Source organism: Pteronotus mesoamericanus, unplaced genomic scaffold (assembly GCF_021234165.1).
Source record: "Pteronotus mesoamericanus isolate MK-2021 breed Mesoamerican mustached bat unplaced genomic scaffold, CSHL_Meso_final scaffold_128, whole genome shotgun sequence".
NCBI classification, from domain to species: Eukaryota; Metazoa; Chordata; class Mammalia; order Chiroptera; family Mormoopidae; genus Pteronotus; species Pteronotus mesoamericanus.
In genome coordinates, this window is record NW_026555305.1 from 727,987 (window position 1) to 754,179 (window position 26,193).

Sequence of the window (26,193 nt, forward strand, 5' to 3'; positions counted from 1 at the left end):
ATGGTATAGTATGGTACATTAGTTCAAAAAGGGAGGATAGGAGTAGGCATTAAAATTTGCTTATATAAACATCTTTGTTTAAGTATCTAGAAGTCTACATACAAAACTAATAGCAGAAGTTATCTAGGGCGAAACCCCGCAAATGGGGACTGGTGAGAGGGAAACTTTTCTTGTGGTTAGTTTTAGTGTTACTAAATCATGTACATCTATTACTTATTCAAATAAATGTGAAATACATGAAAAGATGTTGTGGCACCACGTTAAGTGGCGCTCAGAAATGACAACTTTAGGTTTCAGGGAGTGTTCGCAGGTTTCTGGGGAGTGTTATCATCACTTGTTTGGAGACATTACTTCTGACTCCTTCATACTAGCAAAAAACTGTAACGGAACCCTTCTGCTTGGAAAGCCAACACTCCAAAGGCGAGCTCTGATGTAAAGGAAAGTGGTTTTATTCAGGTGCCTGCAACCTGGGAAGATCCGCGACTCTCCTCTCAAAACTCAACTTCATATCTCAGTGAAGGCAAGGGTTTTCATAAAGAGGAAATTGATCGAGGAGAACGAGGAATCAGGAGAAAGACTGTGGACATCCTGGCAGTGTCCTTGGTGGTCCTGATATGGAACTTTAATGTCAGCATTCTGGAACTGATCGGTGCCAGTCAAATGTCTGCAGTTGGGTGATCTGCATCACTTGAAGTCACAGGCAAGGACGTTTCTTGTACAAGCAGAAACTAGAACTTCTGGCGCTTGCAATATGCTTACAAAGAAACTGGGAGTATTTGAGTTCTTTTTATAAGTTTGTTAGTATATCTTCTTTTAATTCTATTTCATGGTATGTCATGGTAGTATAAAATTTTTATTCCCTGTTACACCATGAAGCTCAAAATGCTCGTAAGGAGAAAAGTATTGCTTCAATTTTGCCCAAAAACTACAAATCCAAAAAGGCACATATTCTCATTTATTTTGTATTTGTGGATTTATTATTGATTTCTGTGATTTCTTTTGTATGCAAGTCTTTAATTCACATATTCATAATTTTTCCACAATTCTGTGTTGCAATGTTATATCATTTTAAAGTTTCATATATATATAATTCCAGTGTTTTTAGGGTTGTCTTTACATATAATTAGTAATTTCCCAATATTGCAATATTCTAGTTTATATTTTTAACAAACTTTTTCTATACAAATTGCTATGGAATTTTTCTCCTAATTAAACCCTAATGGATAATGAATTGATTCTGGCAATTGTACTAGTAGATAAACGCATGAGGATAAAATTTGGTGAGATTGGTCTGGTCATGCTCTTTGGCTTGAATAAAGAGCTGAACACCTAACCAATGGAAACTCGGGTGCTAATAACTCATGGCACAAGACAGTATCATAGTTAATCTGTTACCTGGAGCTGATTATGACAAAGTGATAAGTGTACCACATTACTTGATACCAGGGCAGTGAGTGTGACTACAAGGACTGTGGTCAGGGAAGAATTCTTCTGAGTTCATCTTATTGCTTGCAAACAAACAAACAAACAAAAAAATAGTAAATTTTAGTCCCAGTGTGAAAAATAGAATGTTGCATGATAGTCTTAAATGAAGTTCTGATTTCCATGTCTTCAGGGATCATAGAGCTGAAAGTCAAAACATTAATGTCTTACAAAATTACAATGAGAGTTGAATATAGTATCACAATTTTTCTCAAGTGAATACTAGGGTGCTGATTCATAAAGTGGGATTCAAAATCATGAACTAGGACATTCAGCTAGATGCAGAAGAAATTTACAATCTTGAAATCTTAAGTGACTGGCTCTCTCTTACCAGGTGTCTGGGCAGATTAGTCTTCCTTTGCTAATACCACGTGAGGCATCCACCCGTAAAGAAGTGCCAATTCTGCCCTGGCTGGTGTGGCTCAGTGGATTGAGCACCAGCCTGTGAACCAAAGGGTCACTGGTTTGATTCCCAGTCAGGACACATGCCTGGGTTATGGGCCAGATCCCTGATGGGGGGCATGTGAGAGGCAACCACATATTGATGTTTCTCTCCCTCTCTTTCTCTCTCCCTTCCCCTCTCTCTAAAAATAAATAAATGAAATCTCAAAAAGAAATTTTAAAAGGAAGAAATGCTAATTCTTCACAAGATTTACCAGAACAATCTATAACAAATACTAATTCTCAGCATGATCCAGAAAAATAATGGGCACATCATACAATTATGATTCTTTGACAGTATTTTTTTCTTCAAAAAATGGACAGCAACTATGGATATGGGTTCTAAGGATATTTGACCATGAAAGGCAAAATATATTAATAGACCAATAAAATATATGAATGGACCAAATTCATTGAAACTGTGAAGTATTAGAGAGTCTGGTAGTGTGTTAACTTATGAAGCTGGAGGAGGTGGCTCTAACAGTCTACCTTTTCAGTTGACTGTGGATTCAATGGTAGTCTTTTGCTTAATGAGGCTGAGATGCCAGAATTAGTCTGGTATGATATAGAAGACAGAATTGGAAGGCTTAGGGATACAGTGATGGTTTGGTGGCACATATACTGGAATTGTTTTTAAATTTTTAAAAATATTTTATTTATTTTTAGAGAGAAGGGAAGGGAGAGAGAAAGAAAGAGCGACCAACACCAACATGTGACAGAAATATCGACTGGCTGCATCTGGTATGCCCTAACTGGGGACCTGACGTGCTACCCAGGCATGTACCCTTACCAAGAATCAAAATCAGCAATCTTTCAGTTCACAGTCGGGCTCAATTCCCTGAGCCACACCAACTAAAGCACATGTCCTAGAGTTAGAATGACACAGAGAAGATTATAATGGCCCCTGCACAAGATTGGCATAAAAATTCGTGAAGCTGTCTTAAAAAAAAAGAAAAATGAGGAATAGAAATATTGGCTGAATTTATGTGTGAGAAGTACATCTATACATATATTAATGACATTCATTTATTTCCTATATTTCATTATGTTGACACCTTGGAGGCCCATAGACTGGAAGAGATTACCCCTCCCAAAACTAGCTAATTCTAAAAGATAACAAACAATATGCCCAACAACCTCTTCCTTTCATATGCAAACCAACCAATCTGTAGCCATAATCCAATACAATCCCTTTATCTGACTCTCACACTAGAAGCCAGTGTTTCACCAAAATCAACCGAGGATAAGGTACTAAAATATTAGGGGCCAGCCCTATTCCCCAAAGCGTGCCAGAATTATTCAAAGTTGCCAGTCCTATATGATATAAGCTCCGCTGCCTTGCCTCTCTCAGGAAAACTATAAGAAACACTTGTGCCCAGGTTCTCCTCATTCCTGTCTTTTGTCTTCTGACCAACACCATTGCTTTCCCATGAGGCCGTGTTTGGCACAGGGTGTCTCTGCTCTTGGGAACTGTAAGCAATGAAAACTTCTTACAGTTGCTTTAAACTCACCATGTCCCTATATAGTCACCTCTGTAAATTAAAACACTGTGGGTATAATAGAGATAATTGGTATAGGGAGCTGGGAGACTGATTATATTCCACTGAAGAGCATGCCTTCCTAATTTCTCTTGGCTGACTAACAGTATTCATTTAAAAACCTACAATGTCAGGGAAGGCACAGCTGATTCTTGGCTCAATTGCACTTGGTTGCCATTTCTTTATGCCACGGCTGTGTACGCTGTCAAGGGACTCCATCATTGTTCATAAGACGATCACAAAGAAGAGGTCAAGGTTAACCTCGCCTGCTAAATTGGTGGGGGAAGAACCTGAGCTTCCTTCTGTCCTTCAGCATTCACAGTAGTGACAGTGATTCCTGGGTGGCAGTTCAGTGCTGAGGCACAAAGTGGAGGGAGCACCGTGCAGTGATATTAGGAGGAAGACCAACAGGGTTTAAATACAAATCACTGTATGTGGCCGTGAGAGCCAGTCATATGTTTGGGGTGTCAATGATGACTCTGTCTGGGATGCCAGGGTGATGGTGGGGAGTTCCATGAGGACCAGAGAGCAGGAGTTTGCAGGGAAGGCGCAGCATGTGTAGGGGAGGGGCCACGGGTCCTCTAGTGATGTCTGGGTGTTGTTACTAGATGGTCCCACCTCACAGAAGAGGATTCTGGGGGTCTGGCTGGATCTGCTATTTCCTTCAGGAAGAGGATGCAAGAAAACAAGATTGATGTGACCCAAAGCTGGTCCACTAAATCTCCCCACTCAGACTCTTGCCACCTGGGGGCCCTCTTTGAGCTGTAGATCCCTCTTTTGAGAAGTAGACATAATAAATAGTTCCCCTGCTGGATAATATCAGGGTTGTTAAGTGAGAAAACCCTCCACAGATCTCCTTAATGTTAGCTCCTTATGAAGAGATGCATGGGGACTCTTACAGGCTGAACTGCACACCACTAATGCATACTCTGCAGTCCTAACCCCATTCCCTCAGGATGTGACTGTATTTGAAAACAGGGTCAACTGGTGTTCTTAGAAAAAAAGATTAGGGATTAGGATGGACACACACACACACACACACACACGCACGCACGCACGCACGCACACAGCCAGGTGAGGACAGACTAGAAAAACTATCGGCAAGCAAAGAAGAGAGGCCTCAGGAGAATTCAACCCTGCTGACACCTTGACTAGATTTCTAGCCTCCGAATGTTTGAGAAAATAGATCTCTGTTGTTTGAGCTGCCCCAGTGTGAAGTTCTTTGTTATAGCATCCTGAGCAGACTAATACAGGGCCCATTGTCATCCAGGAAGGTCTGCAGACCACCCTGAAGATGAAGAAGGACCCAGGAGGAGGGTTTCTCAGCGTACAACTTCGGTGAAAGAGAAGGGAAATGCAGGGAGTCAGACTTCCTGAGATGCCGGGGTGTGGGCTTGGAGTCGATGCCTGGATCCCCACCCTAACTGGGGGTCACTAAAGACCTCCCCTCCAATCCCAGCCCAGGTTCAATTTCCACCAGTGGAAAGTGGCGATAGTGAGCAGGCCTGCCTCAGGCACCGTGGGAGGATGTGAACATCTCAGGAGCTGAGGAAGGGGCTAGTCTTGGAGTCTGATCTTTCTGGAAGGCGGAATGGCAGTGCATTTGGAGAGGGTCTACCTAAGGAAGTTGGGCTGTTTATACCTAAGGTGCCTTCTTGGGTTGGGCAGTTTGGCAGGGTTTGCACCTGCCTCTTCCCTAAACTGTAATTCTCCAGCCAGGAGGGGACAAAGAGTGACTACATGGCCTGGGCCACTCAGATACCACATGGGACCTCGATTAAAAGTGGCCATACTTCTAGGGCCCTTTGAACACAAAAGAATTCACAAAGAAAAGAAAATGCAGATAAAACTTCAATACACTTTTCCAGAGGAAAGGGGCCAGGTATAGAGAATTACAAGATGCTGAGGTGTTGGGGCTTTGAGGTTTTATTGAAGTATAAAAGGGGGTATGGATGTTGTGTGGCCGCTGGGCTGTTAGGAGCATTGTAACACAGGAAGTTTCTGTTCATTTTGCAGACGCTGCAGTTTGGTCCAATGTTATCTTTGGCCTGTGGCTGTGGGGGATGGTTAGTTACCTGTTCTTGCCTTTCCAGTTGTTTTCCTGCACTGGGGACATAAGCTCAGAAGAGTAAAGTGGCAGTCGTGCTTAACAAGGTCATAGGCCTGTACAGCGAATGGCACCAGCTTTGCCCTTTAATTCCCCTTTTGGAATTTTAAAATTATTTTTCAGTGGTACCTTAGTGCTTACTGTTAATTTGTTCCGGAACTCATGATGAGTGCTGAAACTGACAAATACTGAGCAAGCAATGAGTGATGGAGCATTCTCTCTTGAGGCCAGCATCGTGACTCATACCACTTCTAGCAAGTGCTATAAGTCTCCAGCAAGCAATGAATCATTATTTTCTCATCAAAATGCAACGAGTACAGAGTTTGGCGAATTCTGAAGCTGATGGCTGTATTCTTAATGATTTTGGGGAGTATGGACAAAGGTTTCATCTTTCGTTTTTGTTGTTTTAAGGTTTTATTTTACTTTCCAAGAGAAGGGAAGGAGAAAGAGAGGGAGAGAAAAATCCATGTGTGAGAGACACATGGATTGGTTGCCTCTTGCCTCTAACTGGGGACCTGGCCCACAACCTAGATATGTGCCCTGACAAGGAATCGAACTGACGACCTTTCCATTCATAGATCAGTGCTCAACCCACTGAACCACACCAGCCAGGGCAGGTTTTATATCTACTTCCTACTGCTTAGGGTTGTAGAGTTGTCCTTACATGACAGTCCGGGTATGGGTCATTAAGGGAAAGAGGCTGGAATTGGACAGCTCAAAAAGTGGGAGCTGTGGCCAGAGACCAATTGTTGAGGGAAATCTCCCAGAGGCTGGATGCTGTGTTGAATGAAGGATATGAAATATTTGAGAAGACATGGCCAAAAGGCAAGAATAAAGGCTGCTAAGGTGCTAAGGAGTTAGCCAGGAAAATCAGGACAAGATATTGGCCTAAAGATCCCACAAGTCAAATCCTCCCAAGTCCGCTTCTTTATAGAACTTGTTGGCCTTGTGAATAGTTTTTAAATTGTTTTGTATCTTTCCAGATTGGTTAACCAAAAAATAAATAAATAAATAAATAAAAATGGCAATCTTTGTTAAGCATAGCACAGGATCCTCCCTGGTTAGCCATTAGTTAAGTCTAGAGCCCACCTATGCTATAGGACTACTCCTGCTAGGGAGGTGAATTGTTCTTGTAGGGTATTAATTTGGTTGGTTAAATCAATGATCTGTTGAGTTACTTCTAAGGAGAGTCATTTGGCTGAAAAAATGGAGTTTAAAAGGCCTCTGATGCCAGTTCATACTCTGGTTACAATGCCAATTATGGTGATTATGGCTAAGGCCCCCTTTTTAACTCTTGTGGATTAGGAGTATAAGGGGAGAAGTATACTGTCATTGACGAGAGCAAGTTTGGGAATTATTTAAGTACCTGTCCACTTAGCAGGTAAATACAGATAGGCCTAATCCCTGCAGAAGTAGGTGTCCTTTTTTGAGTTTAGGCAAATATCAATCATGATACTAAAGCAGGCCTTGGAAAATCCTTTACTGAATGTCTCAATGCCCTCAGAGGTTGTAGCTAGAGCCATTCCCGCCAGTGGGAGTAGACATGCAGTGTGAATTAGAAGAAAAGTGGAAGGTCCACTTTAAAGGGGGAAAGAGTCACAGCCAATATTACAACTTTGGAGAGTGGAATAACTTTTTAGTTACCAGTTTGTCCTTTGTTTTGTGGTTGGAAACAGAAGTTATGATATTTCAAGGGGCAGTTGTTCTGGAGGCCTAGGCAAATAGAAGCCCAAAAGTAACTAGCTTGCTTCCACATGAGTTATATTGGGGGGGCTTTGGGATGTAGATTCTGTAAAAGGGAGAGGTGGAGTTAATAGGTTGGGCTAATGGAGGAAGTAGTATCTAGAGTGGCCCATGTCTGAGAAGGGGACAGGACAAACAAGTGACTGCAGTTCTTAGATACATTAGAAAAGGATCCACCTGATGGTCCTGGTCTATTCTCAACTATTAAGGCAGAGAACGCTTGGCTACAGAGATCTACAGAGGAAGTTGTTGGTCCTCACATATTCTATTGGGTCTGTTGGTGTAGGAGATTGAGAAGTATATGGTCTACTGTGGGCTTAATCCTTTCATTATGGCCCATTTGCATCAATAGAAATTTGTAGGGACTGGACAGGTAGGTCTGTAACTGGCTCCATTCTGAAGGAGGGATAGAAATTGCTATTAGTTCCTCTCTGAGAGGTGTTGGTGTATATCCAACAATTCTTGTAGGGCTGAGTAGCTTCATTGTTTAGAAAATTAAACCTCCTGGACTGTAGGTAGGTAAGGGTGTTAGAACATTTTTCCAAGGGAGAAGATTAGAAGGAATAAAACTAGGGTTCCCAGCAAGGACACAAATTTCTTACTAAGAATGACATGGAGTTGTAAAATAAGGGGAATTACCCAGTAGTATCAGATCATGTCAGGTAATTTCCGGGACTCACATATCCATCAGCTGGACTTTGGTGAGTCAGAACTTGTTATCCAGAATTGGCTGACAGGAATAAGAGAAAAGATTGGAGTCCTCCGTTCCTCCTATGGAGTTCGTAGGTGGGTCAATGGGTTTGATTTGGGAGATGTATCCACAATGTAAGTCCTGAGAGCTTTGCTGTGTATTGGCAGGGATGATGCTGAGAAAGGTGTAGGGATTGAGAACAACTGAATGAAGGGGGATGCTAACTCATTTATAATTCAGAGGGCCTGCACTAGTCGATAGGAGCCATATGTTTTTCTGCAACAGAGAGAGTTACCAAAGGCTAAGTTCATTTCATGTGTGATGGTTTCACAGCTTTATCCATGTCAAAGCCTGCCAAACACTACACAATAGATAAATTATGTTGCAAGTCACATACACATATACCTGAATAAAGCATTGAAAACTGGTTCCAAATGAAGACCTAGATATCACTTATGTCTTAGGAAATTAGGCTGGCAACCCTACTTGAACTCTACCACCTCTCTCATGTCCTGGGAGAGGCGGCCTTGCCTCTGTGACAGAAAATATTAGCAAGTAGTGAGAACTATTGCCATCCAAACCATCAGGAATGCTGACTGGGTCACAAGGACACACTTGAGACTGACTGCAAGATCCTTCTTCTCTCTAGCTTTGTATACTTGCCTGTAGCGTAATGGCCCAGAGGTGAACACCCTAGGAAGGCTAGGGGAAGTCCACAAAGCATTAGACTATTTTCTTTGCCAATGACGTCAGCTAGAGAAACAGTTACAGAGGAATGTCTGTATACACAGATTACAAAAGCTAATCCCTGGAATATTTATGGAAGAACTTAAAGAAGAGGCACCTTCCACGCACCATTAAGTACATTGTTTCTGTCCCAACAGTGGTTTTACCCATTCCTCAGAGTCTTACAAAAAACCACACCAGCATATAAGATTTTGTACATCATGGCACACGGTTCCCTTGCATGAACTATGGTCCCCTCAACACACCTGGGGTTATGTAATATATACTGTGAACACAATAAAATTCATATTGTTCAAAAAAGCACAATAAATGGCTCCTCTTCAGGGTACTTTTGACCTCCCTAATAATCAGCACACCAGACTGCAAATTAGGACTATGGCCAAGCAGTCTTACTTTCTAAGCCTTGGGGAGAAGTATAAAATGAATATTGGACAAATAGTGATTTTCTACCTCATTATGCATCATAATGTCTTTCAAGCACACAAAGTTTGGGACTCCCACAAAATCTGCTCACCACTACATACTCACTGATCACAATCCTGCTTTGAAATCATCCCATTAACTAAATAGAAACACCTATATTCAAGGTACAATAGCAAAACAGAAATTTACAAAAAGATCATACACCAGAACATTGTACAGCAAGCAGTTTCCAGGTTGGTAAATTAGCACTTATAAAAATTCAACACAGCATAACATGAGAATGAGATGTGCTGAGACTCAATCCTTGTTAGCTGACAATGAGTCCTCTGGACTCACAATGGGTCAGGGCCATTCCACAGTTAGAGGGGAAAGAATGAGCATCCTGTTAAGACTTTGGAGTATTCATAATTTCCTCAAGCAAAGGGAGAACAAAGGTCAGATTTCCTGAGCATGCTGAAGTGGATGACTGACATACTGTGCAGGTGAGCCAGGTGGTAATGAAAAATGGCTTCAGTCACAAAAACTGGGAGCGATATCCAAATGTTAACAGTCCTGGGCAGGTTAAAAAGTACAATGCAACTCCTTAAAGCCTCACTTGCATCTGAAACTTATGTGGAATCTATCACAGTGTATGCTCCACTGAAATAGGTTTAAATTCAGGTAAATGGCTCTCAGGGCCTCCTCTAGTGATGTTATACTGAGGGAGGAAATAAAACTTTGTCGGAACATTGAAGGTTTTTCTCCAGTGTAGACTCTCTGGAGCAGAAGTAGGGGAGAATTGTGTCTAAAAGATTTTCCACATTTACTATACTCATGATCTTTTCCCACTATAAACTGTCTGGTGTGAAGTGAGGCTAGAGAAAAGGCTAAATAATTCCACGTATTCACCACACTCATAATGCTTTCCTCTAGAATGAATTGGATGGTGTTGAATGACATTGGAGAGTTTCCTAAACCATTTCCCACAATAGCTGTACTGATAAGACATTTCTCAAGTGTGAACTTTTCTATATCAAATGAATTTAAATATTTGCCCAACCCTGGCTGCCATGGTTGAACCACTGTCCTGATACCCCAGGGTTAAGGATTCAATCCTTGGTCATGGCACATATAATAATCAACTAATGAATGCATAATTAAGTAGAACATCAAATCAATATTTCTCTCTCTTCTATTCTCCCTTTATCTAAAATGAAATTTGAAAAGAAGATTTGCCCAGTTTTCCCCACATTTGTTTCACTCATAAAACTTTGCTCTAATATGGAGTTTGATGTATTGGGAAAGGCTAGAGCTTTGTCTACAACTCTTCCTGCAATTATTACATTCATAAGGCCTTTCCCAATGTGACCTCTGTAGTGATCAATGAGCTTACTGCTTTGTCTGAAACACTTCCCACATCACTACACTCAAAAGGGCTTTTCTCCAGTGTGAACTGTCTGGTGTTGCAGGAGGGCAGAGTTTTGGCTGAAGGACTTCTCACATACAAGACATTCATTTAGCTTTTCTCCAGTGTGAACTCTTTCATGTCTAAAAAGGGAAGATTTGCAGCTAAAATATTTCCCACACTTAGTACATTCATAAGGTCTATTAGCATTGTGAATTTTCCGGTGTTTAACCAAGTTCGAGCTCTGGTTAAAACATTTCCCACATTCACCACACTCATATGGTTTTTCTCCAGAATGAACTCGACGATGTTCAATAAGGCACCACTGTTGACTAAAGGATTTCCCACATTCACTACACTCATATAACTTTTCTCCAGTGTGACCTCTCTGGTGTTTAGTGAGAATAGATTTGCAGCGGAAGAATTTCCCACAAACACGGCACTCAAACGGCTTTTCTCCAGTGTGAACCCTTTGGTGACGAACGAGGCCAGTACTTTGGCTGAAAGACTTCCCACAATCATTACACTCATAAGGTTTTTCTCCAGTGTGAACTCTGCCATGAGTTAGGAGATGATATTTGCGACTAAAAGATTTCCCACATTCACTACACTCATAAGGCCTTTCACCAGTGTGAGCTCTGCGGTGCTCAATGAGCTTACCGCTTTGTCTGAAAGACTTCCCACAATCACTACACTCAAAAGGCTTTTCACCAGTGTGAATTCTCTGATGTTTGATGAGAAAAAAGGAAAGACGAAAAGACTTCCCACATTCATTACACTCATAAGGTTTTTCACCAGTGTGAATTCTCTGATGTTGAACAAGGACAAATTTGTGGCGAAAGCATTTCCCACAAACAGTGCATTCATATGGCTTTTGTCCATTGTGAATTCTCCGGTGTTGAATAAGGCTAGAGCTTTGGCTAAAGGACTTTCCACAATCACTACAATTGTGCATCTTTTCTCCAGTATGAACTCTCCTATGTGGAATGAGGTTCAAAATTTGTCTGAAGGCCTTCCCACGTTCACTACCCTCATAAAGCTCTTCTCCAGAGCAGACACTCTGACGGTGAACAAGTTTCTGGCTGTGGCTGGCAGCTTCTTCACATGCACCTGATGAGTAATGAGTTTTTCTACCATAAAAGGTCTGCCCAGTCTCACTGACACTGTGTGGTTCTTCAGTGTTAGGAGTCGCCTGGTGCTGGAGAAAGCTTGAGATGGCTGGGAAGTCCTCCCCAATCTCCCTACTGTTAAAAGGTGCCCCTGATATGTAAAAGTTGCACCTGGTCACAAAGGAGACCCTGTCCATATGTCCTTTCCAGGGCTTCTCTCCATTGGCAGGCCTCTGTTGCTGGTGGAGGTCTGCCTTGAAACAGAAGTCTCTCATACACAGGTCACTGAAGAATGCTTTCTGTTCAAGGTATGCTGCTTGGAACTCAGTTAGGTGCAAAATATCTTTCAAGACTGAGACACACTGCTCACAGGGATGGGTCTTCTGAGTTGTTGGAGCTGTCTTAGAAGCCCCCACCTGTGACTCTCCTACAGATACACATTGCTCAGAAGGGGCCTCCTCATCTTCTGTTTTATGCCGACAACCTGAAAGCAGAGAAACGCTGAGGAAATGGATGTGGACTTTGGTGGGAGGAGCAAGACATATTACAAAGGTGTGTAGGCATAATATGATGGTTTCTTGAGATTGTCTAAAACTAAGAGAACTAAGGGCATATTGAATGAAATGCTGCTTTGCAGTGCTGGGCCTCTGAAAATCACAAAAAGAAAATACCTCGCCAGAAAAAGGACACAAAGATGGCATGCACCACATGGAAAAGAAGATCTCCAACTGATGTTGGGCTAACACAAAGATGGCACACACCACATGGAAAAGAAGATCTCCAATCAATGTTCTGCTAACAGCGTTCATCAGGGCTTGTCTGCCAGTGACATGGGCAAGATATGCAGGAGGTTGGTAATGTCCTCTTTCCAGTAAAATTCAATAAATAAGTAGCTACTGTTTGAGGAATACTTAAGGTTTATGCGCAACTTATCATACCTAACAGGTCAATGTTGGAGAATACTGCATAGGGAGTCATGCAGAAGAACAGGTGATGCATGGAGGCCACAAATGTTTAAGTAGCTAGAAGCCAGGAAGTCACAGATGAAATAACAAGTCAGCAAAGTGTAGGATGGGAAAGGACAGGTTGAAATGAGGTGTGGCCAGTGGCACTTGTATCAAAACAATACTGGGCACATGACAGGTTCTTGGTATGTCCCGATCTCCACCGGCTGCCACTCACCAGAGCCAGGCCTCCTCTAAGACCATCTTGCCATGTCCATGCTGTGAAAGAAGTAGGGTTCTCCTTGCACCCACTTTTGTACTAGACTCAGAACATGAATGAATCGACTATTAATGAAAGACAACAGATGTAATCAAGAAGCACTGGTCCAGTACAACTTGACATGCAGTAATATTCACGGAAGACAGTATTACAAAAAACATATATTTCAAGGACAGTTTTCTAAGGACAGCCCATGGTTCATGTAAGTAATGACCATGACCAGGCACAGGCAGTCACAAAGGAATGTTAACTAAAGAAAGGAGGGCAGAACTGGAGGCCATGGATCTAAACATAGTCACCCTGCCACAGAGAAGGCAAGCAAAATAGGACCCATTAGCTGTTTACAAGACTCCTGCTCCCAGATACTTCCTTGAACTTTCTGAGGCAACAGGTGTTATAACTGTTTAGGGAGTTCATGGTTTAGGACACTCCACACAGCTCAGCATTGTCAGCCACAGCACAAATGACAAGGAAGTGGGGAAAATTAGCAGAGCCCAATGTCTGGCTGTGGGAAACACAAAACTACCTCTGGAGAAGATAGGGAAGGTTATCACCTCAGGACACAAGGAGAGATGTAAAGGTCTTACCCACAGATGCTACAAGGGCAAAGATTTCCAGCATCATATCACAGAACAGAAGTCTCTGAGCCTCATCAAGGAGCCTCCACTCCTCCTGGGAAAAGGCAATGGCCACATCCGCAAAGTTCATATCCTGTCAGAATGGGGACAATTCATTCCATGATCAGCTTCTTTCCTAGGTTTCCTAAGTTTGTCTTACCTCACACTTCACATTCATCTGCTCACTCAACCCCCCATATCAGAGAAGATACCAGGCCGTGGCGCAATCAGTATCACTCTCTCCCTATATTCCCACTGATACTGTGTCTTCCCACAACAACAATAAGCAGTTGGGTGGACAGATGATACCTCTGGGCCTGGCACCTTGTCACAAACCCACTCTATACTGACTCCTGCCCCGCTTGTCCCATACTGCCTCTTGTCAATACAGTGGGTGTCACAAACGTAGGTTAGGGAGAGAAGTTAGCCATAGAGATCGTGTGAGTGATCTGGCACTGGTCTTGTCAGGCAGCACTCCTATGGTCTCCCTGACTGTCCCTCCAAGTCAAAAAATTATGGCCACTCTTCAACTTATGACCCCAATGCTGGGCCCTGAGGCCATCGGTTTGCTCACCTGTACACATAATTCTTTGAACCACACTTCTCTCACAAAGCTACATTCCAATGGGCACAACTTCAAAGGTAGCAATGCCCTGCCATGGCGAGGACAGTGTGTCCCCTGATCAACTTCTTTCCTAGGATTCTAATTTCACCACCTCCCTTATCTATTTCCTGCTTACCCTTCTCCCATCCCAATGCGAGTGGAGGTTTTCCATCCTGAGTGATGCTGATGTCACCACCTCACCAAGGTCCTAACGATATATCAGCCCTCAATAACAACAAGCAGATGGGCTGACAAATGGAATCTAATCTCTGGCCTGGACATGTAAAATCACAACACCCCTTTTTTCAGGAAATTCCTCTAACGTACCCATATCAGTTCTTCCAATAACCACCAGACATCGGCTCATCCTTCATTCACTCTTATGTCAAGGCCAGGGCCCTGGGGCCATAAATTCACATTCAGCCTCCAAGTGCACATCATTCTTTCTACCACACTTCTCTGTCACAACTGCACACCGACAGTGCCAGCCTCCTCCTGACCTGCACCACAGTTAATGCCTTGGCCTCTCTAATCATTACTCAGCATTTGTGGTCCAGAGAACACATGATCAATTCAAACAAGATTAAGTACTACCCACACTCTAACGATCCCCACTGACAGGGGCTACCTTGGATCCTGCTATGAAGGCCTCCCTCACTGACAGTTCCTTGCTTCAATCTCACCAACAAAGAACCACATCAGATCTCAGATATCCACAGTCCTCTTCCACTGGTGCTGCACCTGGTGTCCTTCCCCTTCTACCTCATACTCTGCCTTCCCTCGTCCACCTTCCACTCACTGAATACCCAGCCCCAGTGGCCTTCTGTCCCATGTCCAGTTAGTCTCACAGATGACCACTTATGCCCCTACACTAACCCATCAGCCTGACTGGGATACCCCAGGCCACGCCAAAGGTCACAACAAAGTCCTAGTGAGTCTTTAGAGCAGTGAATATGTACCAGCCCGTCTCCTGTGTAAAATGCTCTCAGGCTTACAACCCATCTCATGTCCACTCATCCCTTGTAAGCAATGACCACTCATCAAATTATACTTTCTCCCTGTCCCTCTACGTGACCACTTCCGTCCATATACTGTGTTATGACACCAACACCCTACAACTAGAAGCCCCAGCTTGAGACCCAGTCATCATGCCCACCCTGTTCTTACTAAGATCCTACTACCATTATCTTAATTCCTAGCCATGATACCCCATATCAAAGTGAACTACAGCTTCTGGTCCATATACTCTCCACTAAATTTTGGATAAGTCTCCATCCTGAATTTCTTCTCAGAGTTCCAGACACCCATTAACTGCTCTCTGAAACATCTCATACCCTTAACAGGCCAAAAATAAACTTCTGATATCCCCAACTGTGGTTTTCCCTTTCTCATGTGGTAATGCTTCCATAACTCCCATTGCTAAAATCAAACCATGAAGTCATTTCTGACTCCTATGTTTCTCTCAACCTCAAAGTTAGGAGACTTTGGTGGCCACACCAAAAGATCCATGCAGATTCCAATTGCTTTCCCCACCTCCACGGCTACCTTCCAGCTCCTTCACACTCACCTAGATTATATAAGCAGCCTCCTGCCTGGTCCTTCTACCAACTCCCTCTCACCTACACTCTTCTCCATGCTGCAGCCTCAGATATTCCAATGAGACCTGGGTCACATCACCTGTCTCCACTTCTCTACATCTCTCACTGCCTCCCATCACCTGCAGAACAGACAGCCACCTTGTCACAAAGCTGCTCCAGACCTGACTCCTTTTCTACTGGTCCCAGTTCCCATAAGAATGGATACCTGAAGAATGGATTTCTGAACCAGCTCAGCCTTCCCTCCAAGCTTTTGCACATTCTGGTACCTATGCCTGGGAGGTCCTGTCACGTCTCATTTCACTGGTTGCCAAACACAGGAACCACTTCACATAACCCTAAACCTGGATGTGGGGCACCACAGTCCCAGGACATCTCTATTTCAAAGACCATTAGAGTGGGAGGCCCTGAAATAAACTCCACAAACCAGTACCGATTCTGCAGATGCAGGAATCTGTGGAAAGAGAAAGGTCTGCCGAGAGCCTGGCCACCACCCCCACGACCCACAGACTCAGGCCACTAAGTGCCCTCGCCCGGCCCGGGACCAGGTGCCCTCGAGGTGACTGCACCACCTCAGACCCTTCGGCCTCAGTGCGGACTCTGCCAGTCACGTCACCTTTTACAGGATTGATCTGCCGGTCCCCAAATGCTATCACCTCTTCCGGTCTCTCTTTCCTCGGAACAATGTTTGGAAAACGTTATAACCCGATCTCAGCCAATGTTCCTCTTTTGTTCAACCCTCCACGGCCACCGCGTCCCAAGATGAAAGTAAATTCATTACGCACAACTTTTCATCAGGTTTTCCGTCGCCTTTAGACACAAAACTGGGCATGGGTTCCCCAGAGTTTTTCCTTCTCAGACAGCCCTGAGCGTCTTACACGGCGGCCTCTTATCCTGTAACCCTCTCCCACCCGGTCACGCCGTGCGTCACCCACGAGCGCCGCCCGATGCTGGACGCCGGCGCTGGGCTGCAGGAGGTGATCAGCGCCCTGAAACTGGGCTGAGGGTGGAGGGCCCGGCCAGCGCACTCACCTCAAACGCGCGCCTAAGCGAGGCCCCCGCCATCAGACTCTGTGGGTGGAGCAAAGAGTGCGAGGTTCGGAGGCCCGGGTCAGGCCACGAGGGACTTTGCAGAGCGCCGGGCCCGCCTCTGCACAGCAGGGACCACTTGTCTGCTCCGTCCAAACGCAGCTCTCTGGGGTGTGACTGCGAGAACAGGCAGGAGAGGTCAAAATGACCGCCACTGAAACCCGGATGTTCCGCCCTAACCGGATCGTACGGACCAATGGACGCCCGTTTGGGTTTTTTCGCCGGCGGAAGCTCGACCTTGCTGTGCGCATTGCCCCCTGGGTAATGTAGTTTTCGCAGAGGCGGCAGTAGCGGTCCGTCAGTAAAATAAAGGAAGGAATAAAGGCATTGAGACACAGAGAGTAGCACTGGGGAATGACTTTACATTTCACAAGCCAGTCCGTAGATTTCTGGAGAGTGTTTTCTGCAACTTGCTTAGAGACGTTATTTCAGATGCCGTGAACCTCAGAATGCTACATGAAACAAGTAGTATTATTTCAAATCTAAATTGAAATATATTCTCATTGAGAATCAAAATGCATCCACTCTTACCTGCAATGTGTTAAATGTTTTCTGCCATTCAAATACATGGAGTCAGAAGCATCAGTGGATTTTGTAACTCTGCATTTAGTCTGAACCATAACTCAGGATTTAAGCCGCCCTCAAGTAGGAGGACAAGGAGCTATCTCTGCCTCTGGTTCCCACAGAGAACATTTCCCCTTCATTTATATAACCTCATTAGCTGGTGTCCAATCTATAGAACATTGTTAATCCGTTTAGTATTTCCTATACAATATTCTAAGATCTATTCAATTCCTTTAGGAATCTGACATATTTCTCAAATGGAGAGCAACTTAACAAATTGTGTTTGGGTATGGAATAGTGACTACGATGTTCTCAGGCAGAGCACATACGCAAACAGAGCATCCTAACATGATAATCTCATCTCATTTTGCGGGAAGGTATTATTCTCTCTGGTGATTGCTGGGCCTTTTGTTCATGAGTACTGATATATCAGGAAAAAAGTTGTGAAGTATAACTTACAGAGAGCTATTCATAATGATTATGGATGTATTCAAAAATAATGGTAGAAAAAACTCTGAGGAAATACCAGAGGGATGAGGAAAGACTTAAGACCTCAGATAATTGTTATCAAGAAACAATGAAGTCTGAGTCAGGCTGAGCCCAACCTTAGTACTGTGGTTTCTTTTTAATCACATCAATCCTAGTGGATTTGTAGTGCTTTCTCTTTGAAGTTTTAACTTACAGTTTCTTAATAACTAACGTTAAACAACACTTCTAGGCCTAATAATTATATATTCTTATGTGAAGATTCTGCTCAAAGATGTTACCTTATTTTTTTCTTATTGATTTCTGCAGTTTCTATTCATGTAAGTTCTTCATTCAGATATTCACAACTTTTCCCTATAATTTTCTGTTACATTTTTACGATATGCACAGAGTCCGGCAAAAGTAACATCGGCTTGAGTGTGATTTTATTATTTACTATTTATTTTTTATCAACAACAGCAATTTCAACATTTCACCTAAAACGCCATATGGTATGCTCAAGTGTGATTGCTATGTTACAGAGTTATATACTATGATTTTGTAATAAAAAAGGGCATTATTTGTGCCAAACTATTATAAACCCAGTGCTGTTGAAGTCTTTTAATTAGCAATTCCATTAATGATGAAAGTTTAAGTAAACAGCCCACTACTGTGCCTGGGATAGATAAAAGAACCACCATCATGATAATGATTTGTGGAATTTCATAACAGTCTCTCCTGTTTATGGATATATTTGAAAATATCCATTACAAGGCTAGAGTATGTTCCTGTATCAGTAATTTCATATGCTGAGAGGGAAGCACTGAAAAGGGCAGCAGGTGTTTGGTTTAAGGGATGCAAGCATGTATGGAAATATCGAAACTGTACAGTAAAAAAATTATATGTTTTAAGTCAATTAGATTTAAATCACATTTAAAAAAATGTTTAAAACTTGCCACTTCCCAATTATTTCACTGATTTATTATCAATGCACTTGAGGTTACTTATCATGACTGTACTGGTATGTTGGAAATAAAATATAATCACATGCTGCTGGAATATTTTACAATCTCCATATTCAGTAACACCATTTTGGCAGTTATGCCATGAGTACTGATAAAGATTACAAACCTAGACTTGAGTTAATGTATTACTGAATGCTGAAAGTATTTTAAAAAAGTTAACAAAGCACATAAAACAAGTGGTGATAAAAGTGGGCTTTAAATTCTACATAAAATATTCAGCAGAAAAAAATGTCCTTCCAGTATTCAAAAACAGTTGTTCCATAGAACACAGGCCTTACTCAGGTCAGGTTACTGAAGAATGAGTGAAATTCCAACATAAGTCTTTGCTGCTGCACTGTGTTCCTGTTGGTTAAAATAACTGATTTATAAAAAGAGAATGGAAGACTCTTAGCAGAAATTTTACCAAAGGAAATAAAGACAGGATAAATAAAAGCATAAAAAAAAAGGCTCACCTTTATGATTTTTTAGGGAAATGGCATGAAAACCAAAGCAAGTAAGCACTACACTATTCTCCAGGGCTGATATTTAAAAAGCATTAACCATAGCAAGTGATTAAAACATTGCAGAAGTAGATTTTTCATATGCTTTGGATGGGTGAAAAGGCAAAGGGAACAAATATTTCAGACAGTTGCACATTTCTTCATTTTTTAATCATATTTAAAATGTTCAGGCACTAACAGTTTGAGAAATAAAAATAGCCATATAAAGAACTGAAGGGAAACATTCATAGAAGCATTATTTGTAATTCCCCAAATCTGAAAATAACCCAAACAACAGACAGAACAATGGGTAAAAAAAAGTGGTTATCAATAAAACATAGTACTACTCAATAATAAAAAGAATGAACTATTCACATAAGAATTAATGTTCACTCTCAAAACAACGGTGCAGCATGAAGGAAACCAAGATTTGTTAGAGTATACACATTATGATGTTTATGAAGTTATACAAAGTGTGAACTTATTATACAGGAAGATGTATTAATGATTGCCAGGGGGACTGAGAAAGCCAGGGAGAGAGACTGTAAACAGGCAAGAGGAAACTACAGGGTGGGACAAAAGTAGGTTCAGTTATTTGTATGGAAAATAATATAAGAATTAAATGCAAATAATAAAAATACGATAAAGTGTTTTTCCATACTCACAACCATAAAACTGCTTTTGCCTCACTTTGTATATGGGTGCCAGTTAGGTTCATTGTATGTGTAATGATTTCACAGCTTTATCCATGTCAAAGCTCACCAAACAGTACACATAAGTGCACTTTGTTTAATGTCAATTGTACATATACAATTGAATAAAGTTTTAAAAACAGGTTCCAAATAAAAACCTACATACCTCTTTCCTTAGAAAATTAGGCTGGCAATCCTATATGGACTCTACCATCTCTCTTCTCATATCCTGGGAGAGACAGCCTTGCCTCAAGGGCAGCAAATATGTATACTGTGAATGAGGGAACATAATTTATACTGTTTACAGAAACACAAGAAATGCCTTATCTTCAAGGTGACCTTTGACCTCCTCAATAAACGGTAGCAGGATACACATTAGGACCACAAAGTTATACAATCTTTCTTTTAAGGACTTGGACAGCAAAGCAAAATAAGCCAATATTGGACAAAGAGCTATTTTCTACCATCATGCTGTCCATTATAAACAAAAAGTTTGGAATCCCCACAAAATCTGTTCACCTCTACACGCTGAAAGATAACAATTCTGCTTTCAAATCAACCAGTGAATAGAATCACCAAAATTAAAGGTACAAAAGCAAAAAAACCTTCACAAAAAGACCATACACTAGAGTATGGTACAACAAGCAGGTTGCTGTTTGGTGAACAAAAACCTGCAAAAATTCATCACAGCATGTGAGAAAGACAACATCCCTGAAACAGGCAGTCCTTCTTAGCTGAGGATAGGTCTGCTATACCAATACTGGGTCACGTCCATTCCCTATTCAAAGAATGAGGATCTTGCTGAGAGCTCAGGGTTTTCCTAATTTCCTCAAGGAAAAGGGAGAACAGAGGCCAGCTTCCTTGAGTACACAGGGGTTATGACTGATGCACACTATGCAGGTGAGCCAGGTAGTAGAGGTAACATGGCTTCATCCACAAACACTAGCAGAGGTATCAAAATGGTAGTATTTCTAAGCAGGTTAGAAAGGACAATCAGCTCCTTAAAGCCTCGCTTGTGCCTGAAACGTATAATTTTCTGGTGAGAGATACAAAATCATGCAAGTGGCTCTAAAGGCATCTCCTCCAGTATTGTTATACAGAGTGGAGAAATGGAGTATTCCCAATACATTTAAGGCTTTTTCTCCAGAATCCAATCTCTGGTGTCTATGGTAAGATTTGCAAGTGAAAGATTTCTCACATTACACTTATAAGGTCTAGTTCCAGGGTGAACTCTCTGATGAGGAATGAGGTCAGATTTGTGGGTAGTTTCCCACATTTACTAAACTGCTAAAACACTTCAACATTGTGAACTCTCTGATGTTGAATGAGGATAGACCTTTGTATGAATAACTTACCATAGTCACTACATTCATATGATTTTTCTCCAGTGTGAATTCTCAAGTGTTGAATGAGTATACATTTGTAGCCAAAGCATTTCCAACAATCACTATGCTCATTTGGCTTCTCTCCAGTGGAAACTTTCTGGAGTAGGAAAGAATTGCAGTCAAAAGATTCCTTACATTTACTACACTCATGAAGTCTTTCTCCAGTGTGAATACTCTGGTATTGAATGGGGCTAGAGAAATGCCTAAAAAGTTTCCAAAATCTGTCACACTCGTTATGCTTTTTTCTAGAATAAATCAGATAGAACTGAGTAACATTGGAGAGCTGACTACAAAAAATTCCCACAACCGTGCTTGACTGGCATGGTTGTTAGTTGAACTTCATTCTGAAAAGTGAAAGGTCGGTGGTTTGATCCTTTATTGGAACACCTGCGTGCCTTGTGGGCCCAGTCCCTGGTTGGTGAGCATATGAGAGGCAGCCAATTGATGTTTCTCTATCTCTCTTCCTCCCTTCCCCTCTCTATAAACAAAATTAACACATAATCTTTCAAAAAATAACATTAAAAAAATTTTCCTACAATCACTGCACTGAAAAGGCATTTCTCAAGTGTGAAACTTTTTATATCAGATGAGGTTAAAAATTTTCCAGCCCTGGCTGGGTTGGTTAAAGCATTGTTCCAATACCTGAAGATGGCAGGATCGATCCCTGGTCAGGACTAATAAATGAATAACTAAGTGAACAACAGGTCAGTATTTCTACCTCTCTCTCTCCTATTATCCATTTAAAATAGAATTTTTAAAAAAGATTTGTCCAAAGTTTTTCCAATATTTGCTTCACTCAAAAGGCTTTTCTCTACTATGAACTATGTGGTGTCGGGAAAGGCTAGAGCTTTGTCTAAAACACTTTCCACATTCATTACACTCATAAGGCCTTTCCCCAGTGTGACCTCTGCGGTGATAAATGAGCATACTACTTTGTGTGAAAGATTTCCCACAATCACTACACTCAAAGGGCTTTTCTCCAGTGTGAAGTTTCTGGTGTTGAATGAGGGCAGACCTTTGGTTGAAGGACTTCAAACAATCACTACACTCAAAGGGTTTTTCTCCAGTGTGAACTCTCTGGTGTTGAAGGAGGGTAAAGCTTCGGCTGAAGGACTTCCCACAATCACAACATTCATAAGGCTTTTCTCCAGTGTGAATTCTCTTGTGATGAAAGAGGTTAGATCTTTGGCTGAAAGACTTCCCACAATCACTACACTCAAAAGGCCTCTCTCCAGTGTGAAGTTTCCTGTGTTGAAGGAGGTTAAAGTTTTTTCCGAAGGTTTTCCCACATTCGCTGCATTCATAAGGTTTTTCTCCACTGTGAACTCTCCTGTGTGTTTGGAGGTGATGTTTGCGAATAAAAGATTTCCCACATTGAATACACTCATAAGGCCTCTCACCAGTGTGACCTCTGCGGTGATCAATGAGTTTAGACTTTTGTCTGAAAAATTTCCCACAATCACTACATTCATAAGGTTTTTCACCAGTGTGAATTTTACGATGTTGAATGAGAGAAAAGGAAAGGCGAAAAGACTTCCCACATTCACTACATTCATAAGGTTTTTCACCAGTGTGAATTCTCTCATGTTTAATGAGGACAGATTTGTAGCGAAAGCATTTCCCACAAAAAGTGCACTCATACTGCTTTTCTCCACTTTGAATTCTCTGGTGTTGAATGATGCTAGAGCTTGGGTTGAAGGACTTCCCACAGTCACTACAATCATAGAACTTTTCTCCACTGTGAACTCTCCCATGTCTCTGGAGGTGATACTTGCGACTAAAAGATTTCCCACATTCATTACACTCATAAGGCTTTTCTCCAGTGTGAACTTCACTGTGTCTCTCAAGGCAATATTTGCGATTAAAAGATTTCCCACATTCATTACATTCATAAGGCCTTTTACCTGAGTGCCCTCTGCAGTGATCAATGAGTTTACGCCTTTCTCTGAAAAATTTCCCACAATCACTACACTCACAACGTTTTTCACGAGTGTGAACTCTGTGGTGTTCAAATAGAGACAAGGAATGGAAAAAAGACTTCCAATATTTACTACACTCATAAGGCTTTTCACCATTGTGAATTCTCTGATGCTGAATGAGGAGCAACTTACAGCGAAAGCATTTCCCACAAACAGCGCATTCATACTGCTTTGCTCCACTCGGAATTCTCTGGTGTTGAATGAAGCTAGAGCTTTGGTTGAACGACTTCCCACAATCACTACAATCAAACAACTTTTTTCCATTGTGAACTTTCCTATGTGGAATGATGTTCAGAAGATGTCTAAAGGCTTTTCCACATTTGCTAACCTCATAAAACTCTTTTCCAGAGCAGACACTCTGACACTGAACAAGTTTGTGGTTGTGGCTGGCAGCTTCTTCACATTTACCTGACAGCTGAAGACTTTTTCCACCACGACAGGCCTGCCCACTCTGTATCACTGTGTCATTGCCACTCTGTGGCTCCTCAATGTTAGGAGTGGCATAGTGCTGGAGAAAGCTGGAGACAACTGGGAAGTTCTCCCCAACCTCTGCATTGGTGAGAGGTGCCCCTGATACATAAAAGCTGCAGCTGGTCACAAAGGAGGCCCTGTCTGTATCGGCCCCCCAGGGCTTCTCTGCACTGGCAGGCCTTTGTTGCTGGTGATGGTTTGTACTGAAACAGAGGCCACTCACACACACGTCACTGAAGGATGCTTTCTGCTCAAGGCATGCTGCTTGGAACTTAGTCAGGTGCAAAATATCTTTCAAGACTGAGACACACCGCCCACAGGGATGGGTCTTCTGTGTTGCTGGAGCTGTCTTGGAAGCCCTGACCTGTGACTCTCCTTCTATAGATATACTCTGCTCAGAAGGGGCCTCCTCATCTTCCTTTTTATGCCAACAACCTGCAAGAAGAGAAATGCGGATAAAATGCATGTTTGATTTGGTGGGGGGGCAAGTCTCATTACAAAGGTGTGCTGGACATAATATGATGGTTTCGTGACATTGTCTGAAAGGGAGATACAAGGACATGTTGAATAAAATGCTACTTAGCAGTACTGGGCATCTGAAGATCACAAAATAAGAGACCTCACCAGAAAAAGGACACAAAGATGGCAAGCACCACATGGAAAAGAAGCAGGAAGTCACATTCATCTTCTGCTAACAGTATAAATCAGGGCTTGTGTGCCGGTGACATGGGCAACATGTGCAGGAGTTTGGTTATGTTCTTTTCTGAGTAAAATTCAATAAATGAGTAGGTAGTGTTTGAAGACTACTAATGGATGTACACATCCCTATTACCCCTGCGTACGTAATTGTTGGACAATACTGCAGAGGGAGCCGTGCAGAGGAACAGGTGATTCATGGAGGCCACAAACATGTAGGTAACCAGGAGCCGGGAAGTCACAGATGAAAAGACACGTCAGCAAAGTGTCAAGTATGGAAAAGAAGAGGTAGAAATGTGGTGTGGCCAGTGGCAGTTGCACAAAAACAACACTGGACACAAGACAGGTTCTTTGTATGTTCTGAACACAGCCTTTATGTAACGACCTGCAACATTTGCCAGAAGGGCCAGGCCTCCTCTGAGACCATCTTGCTATGTCTACCCTGTGAAAGAACCAGTGTTCTCCCTGATTCTTCTATTGTATTACTGATCAGAAACTGAATGACTGAAGTATTAATGAAAGACAACAGATATAATCAGCAAGCACTGACTCAGAGAAACTCAGCCTAACAGTTGTATTCAAGGGAGACGATATTACAAAAAATATACTTCAAGAAGGGTCTCCTAAGAAAAGCCCACAGTTCATGCAAGTAGTGATTACATCCTGGTATAGGCAGTCACAAAAGAACGTTATTAGACAAAGACGGGCAGAACTAGAGGTGATGGATTTAGACAAAGTCACCCTCCAAGAAATAGGGCAAGCAAAGTGGGTCCATTAAGCTGTTTGGCAAGATTCCTAACACCCAAACATTTACCTGCAGTATTTGAGGCAACAGGTGTTAGAACTGCTTAGGGAGTTCACAGCTCAGGGTACTCTACGCAGCTCAGCACTGGCAGCCACAATGCAGATGACGTGAAAGTGGGGGAAAAAACTGATTTCCAGTCAAGACGGGGTCACAGGTAAACACAACTTGCTTCCTTGCACAACTGCATCATAATTACAACAAAACCATAGCACAAACATCATTCAGAACTGTCAGAAATCAAGCTGAATGAAACTCCTACAACCATGGAATTAAAGAAGAAACTACAATGTGAGTGGTAGGAGGGGCAGGGTAGTGGAATGGGCTGGTCCCACACCCATGTGTGGCAAATAAAATCAAGAGGTGTATATTAGGAGCAAAGTGTCCCTGCCCCATACCAGGCTTCCTGGGCCAGGATCCAATGCCAGGAAGAGAAGTCACCTTAACTTCTGCTGTAAAAACCAGTGGGGATTGAAGCTGTGAAAGATGGAAATTGCTGGACTTCTGACAGATCCTCTTACAGGGTCCATGCATGAACTACTGAGATTCAATCCCTCTGAGCTCCAGTGCCAGAGCAGTAGAGTGAAACTTATCAGAGACTTCAGGGGAGGACCTGAACTGTTCAGCAACGAGGCAAGAGCTGGGGGAGAGCTTTCTCCCAGATAAAAGAGTTGGCAGAGGCCACTGTTCCTTTTCTGAGCCGTCCCCCCATATCACCACATGGTCAGGAGGTGGGAGGCACATCTGAGACTCCATTAACCTGGCTCACACTGTTTGCCCCACCCTGGTGGTTCTCTGAGGCCCTGCCCCACCCAACTTTTGCACCCACCAAAGCTGTTTC

The 26,193-nt window shown here is 42.4% G+C and overlaps 2 protein-coding genes and 1 non-coding gene across 3 annotated transcripts; 1 reads left to right on the plus strand and 2 right to left on the minus strand.

Annotated features, from left to right (window-relative positions):
- The first annotated feature begins 2,763 nt into the window (after nt 1-2,763).
- Nucleotides 2,764-2,872, plus strand: LOC129082638 (U6 spliceosomal RNA). The gene has a single exon (XR_008530432.1). It is a non-coding gene; the product is annotated as a U6 spliceosomal RNA (small nuclear RNA).
- Nucleotides 2,873-10,393: 7,521 nt separating this feature from the next.
- LOC129082419 (zinc finger protein OZF-like) lies at nt 10,394-13,597 on the minus strand. The gene is made up of 2 exons (XM_054588125.1): nt 13,477-13,597; nt 10,394-12,149 (listed from the first exon to the last, which is right to left on the minus strand). Exons 1-2 carry the CDS (start codon nt 13,595-13,597, stop codon nt 10,579-10,581), a joined length of 1,692 nt encoding a protein of 563 aa, XP_054444100.1. The 3' UTR covers nt 10,394-10,578.
- An 8,432-nt stretch (nt 13,598-22,029) lies between these two features.
- Nucleotides 22,030-23,526, minus strand: LOC129082420 (zinc finger protein 418-like). The gene is made up of 2 exons (XM_054588126.1): nt 23,516-23,526; nt 22,030-23,349 (listed from the first exon to the last, which is right to left on the minus strand). Exons 1-2 carry the CDS (start codon nt 23,524-23,526, stop codon nt 22,197-22,199), a joined length of 1,164 nt encoding a protein of 387 aa, XP_054444101.1. The 3' UTR covers nt 22,030-22,196.
- Nucleotides 23,527-26,193: the final 2,667 nt, after the last annotated feature.

What these genes read in the sequence shown, in the direction of transcription:
- LOC129082419 (XM_054588125.1), bottom strand. Translation starts at nt 13,597, where the DNA reads ATGAACTTTGCGGATGTGGCCATTGCCTTTTCCCAGGAGGAGTGGAGG. An exon ending in TGCCCTTGTAGCATCTGTGG is followed by an intron (nt 12,150 to 13,476) that starts GTAAGACCTTTA and finishes CTCTGCTTTCAG; the next exon opens with GTTGTCGGCATAAAACAGAA.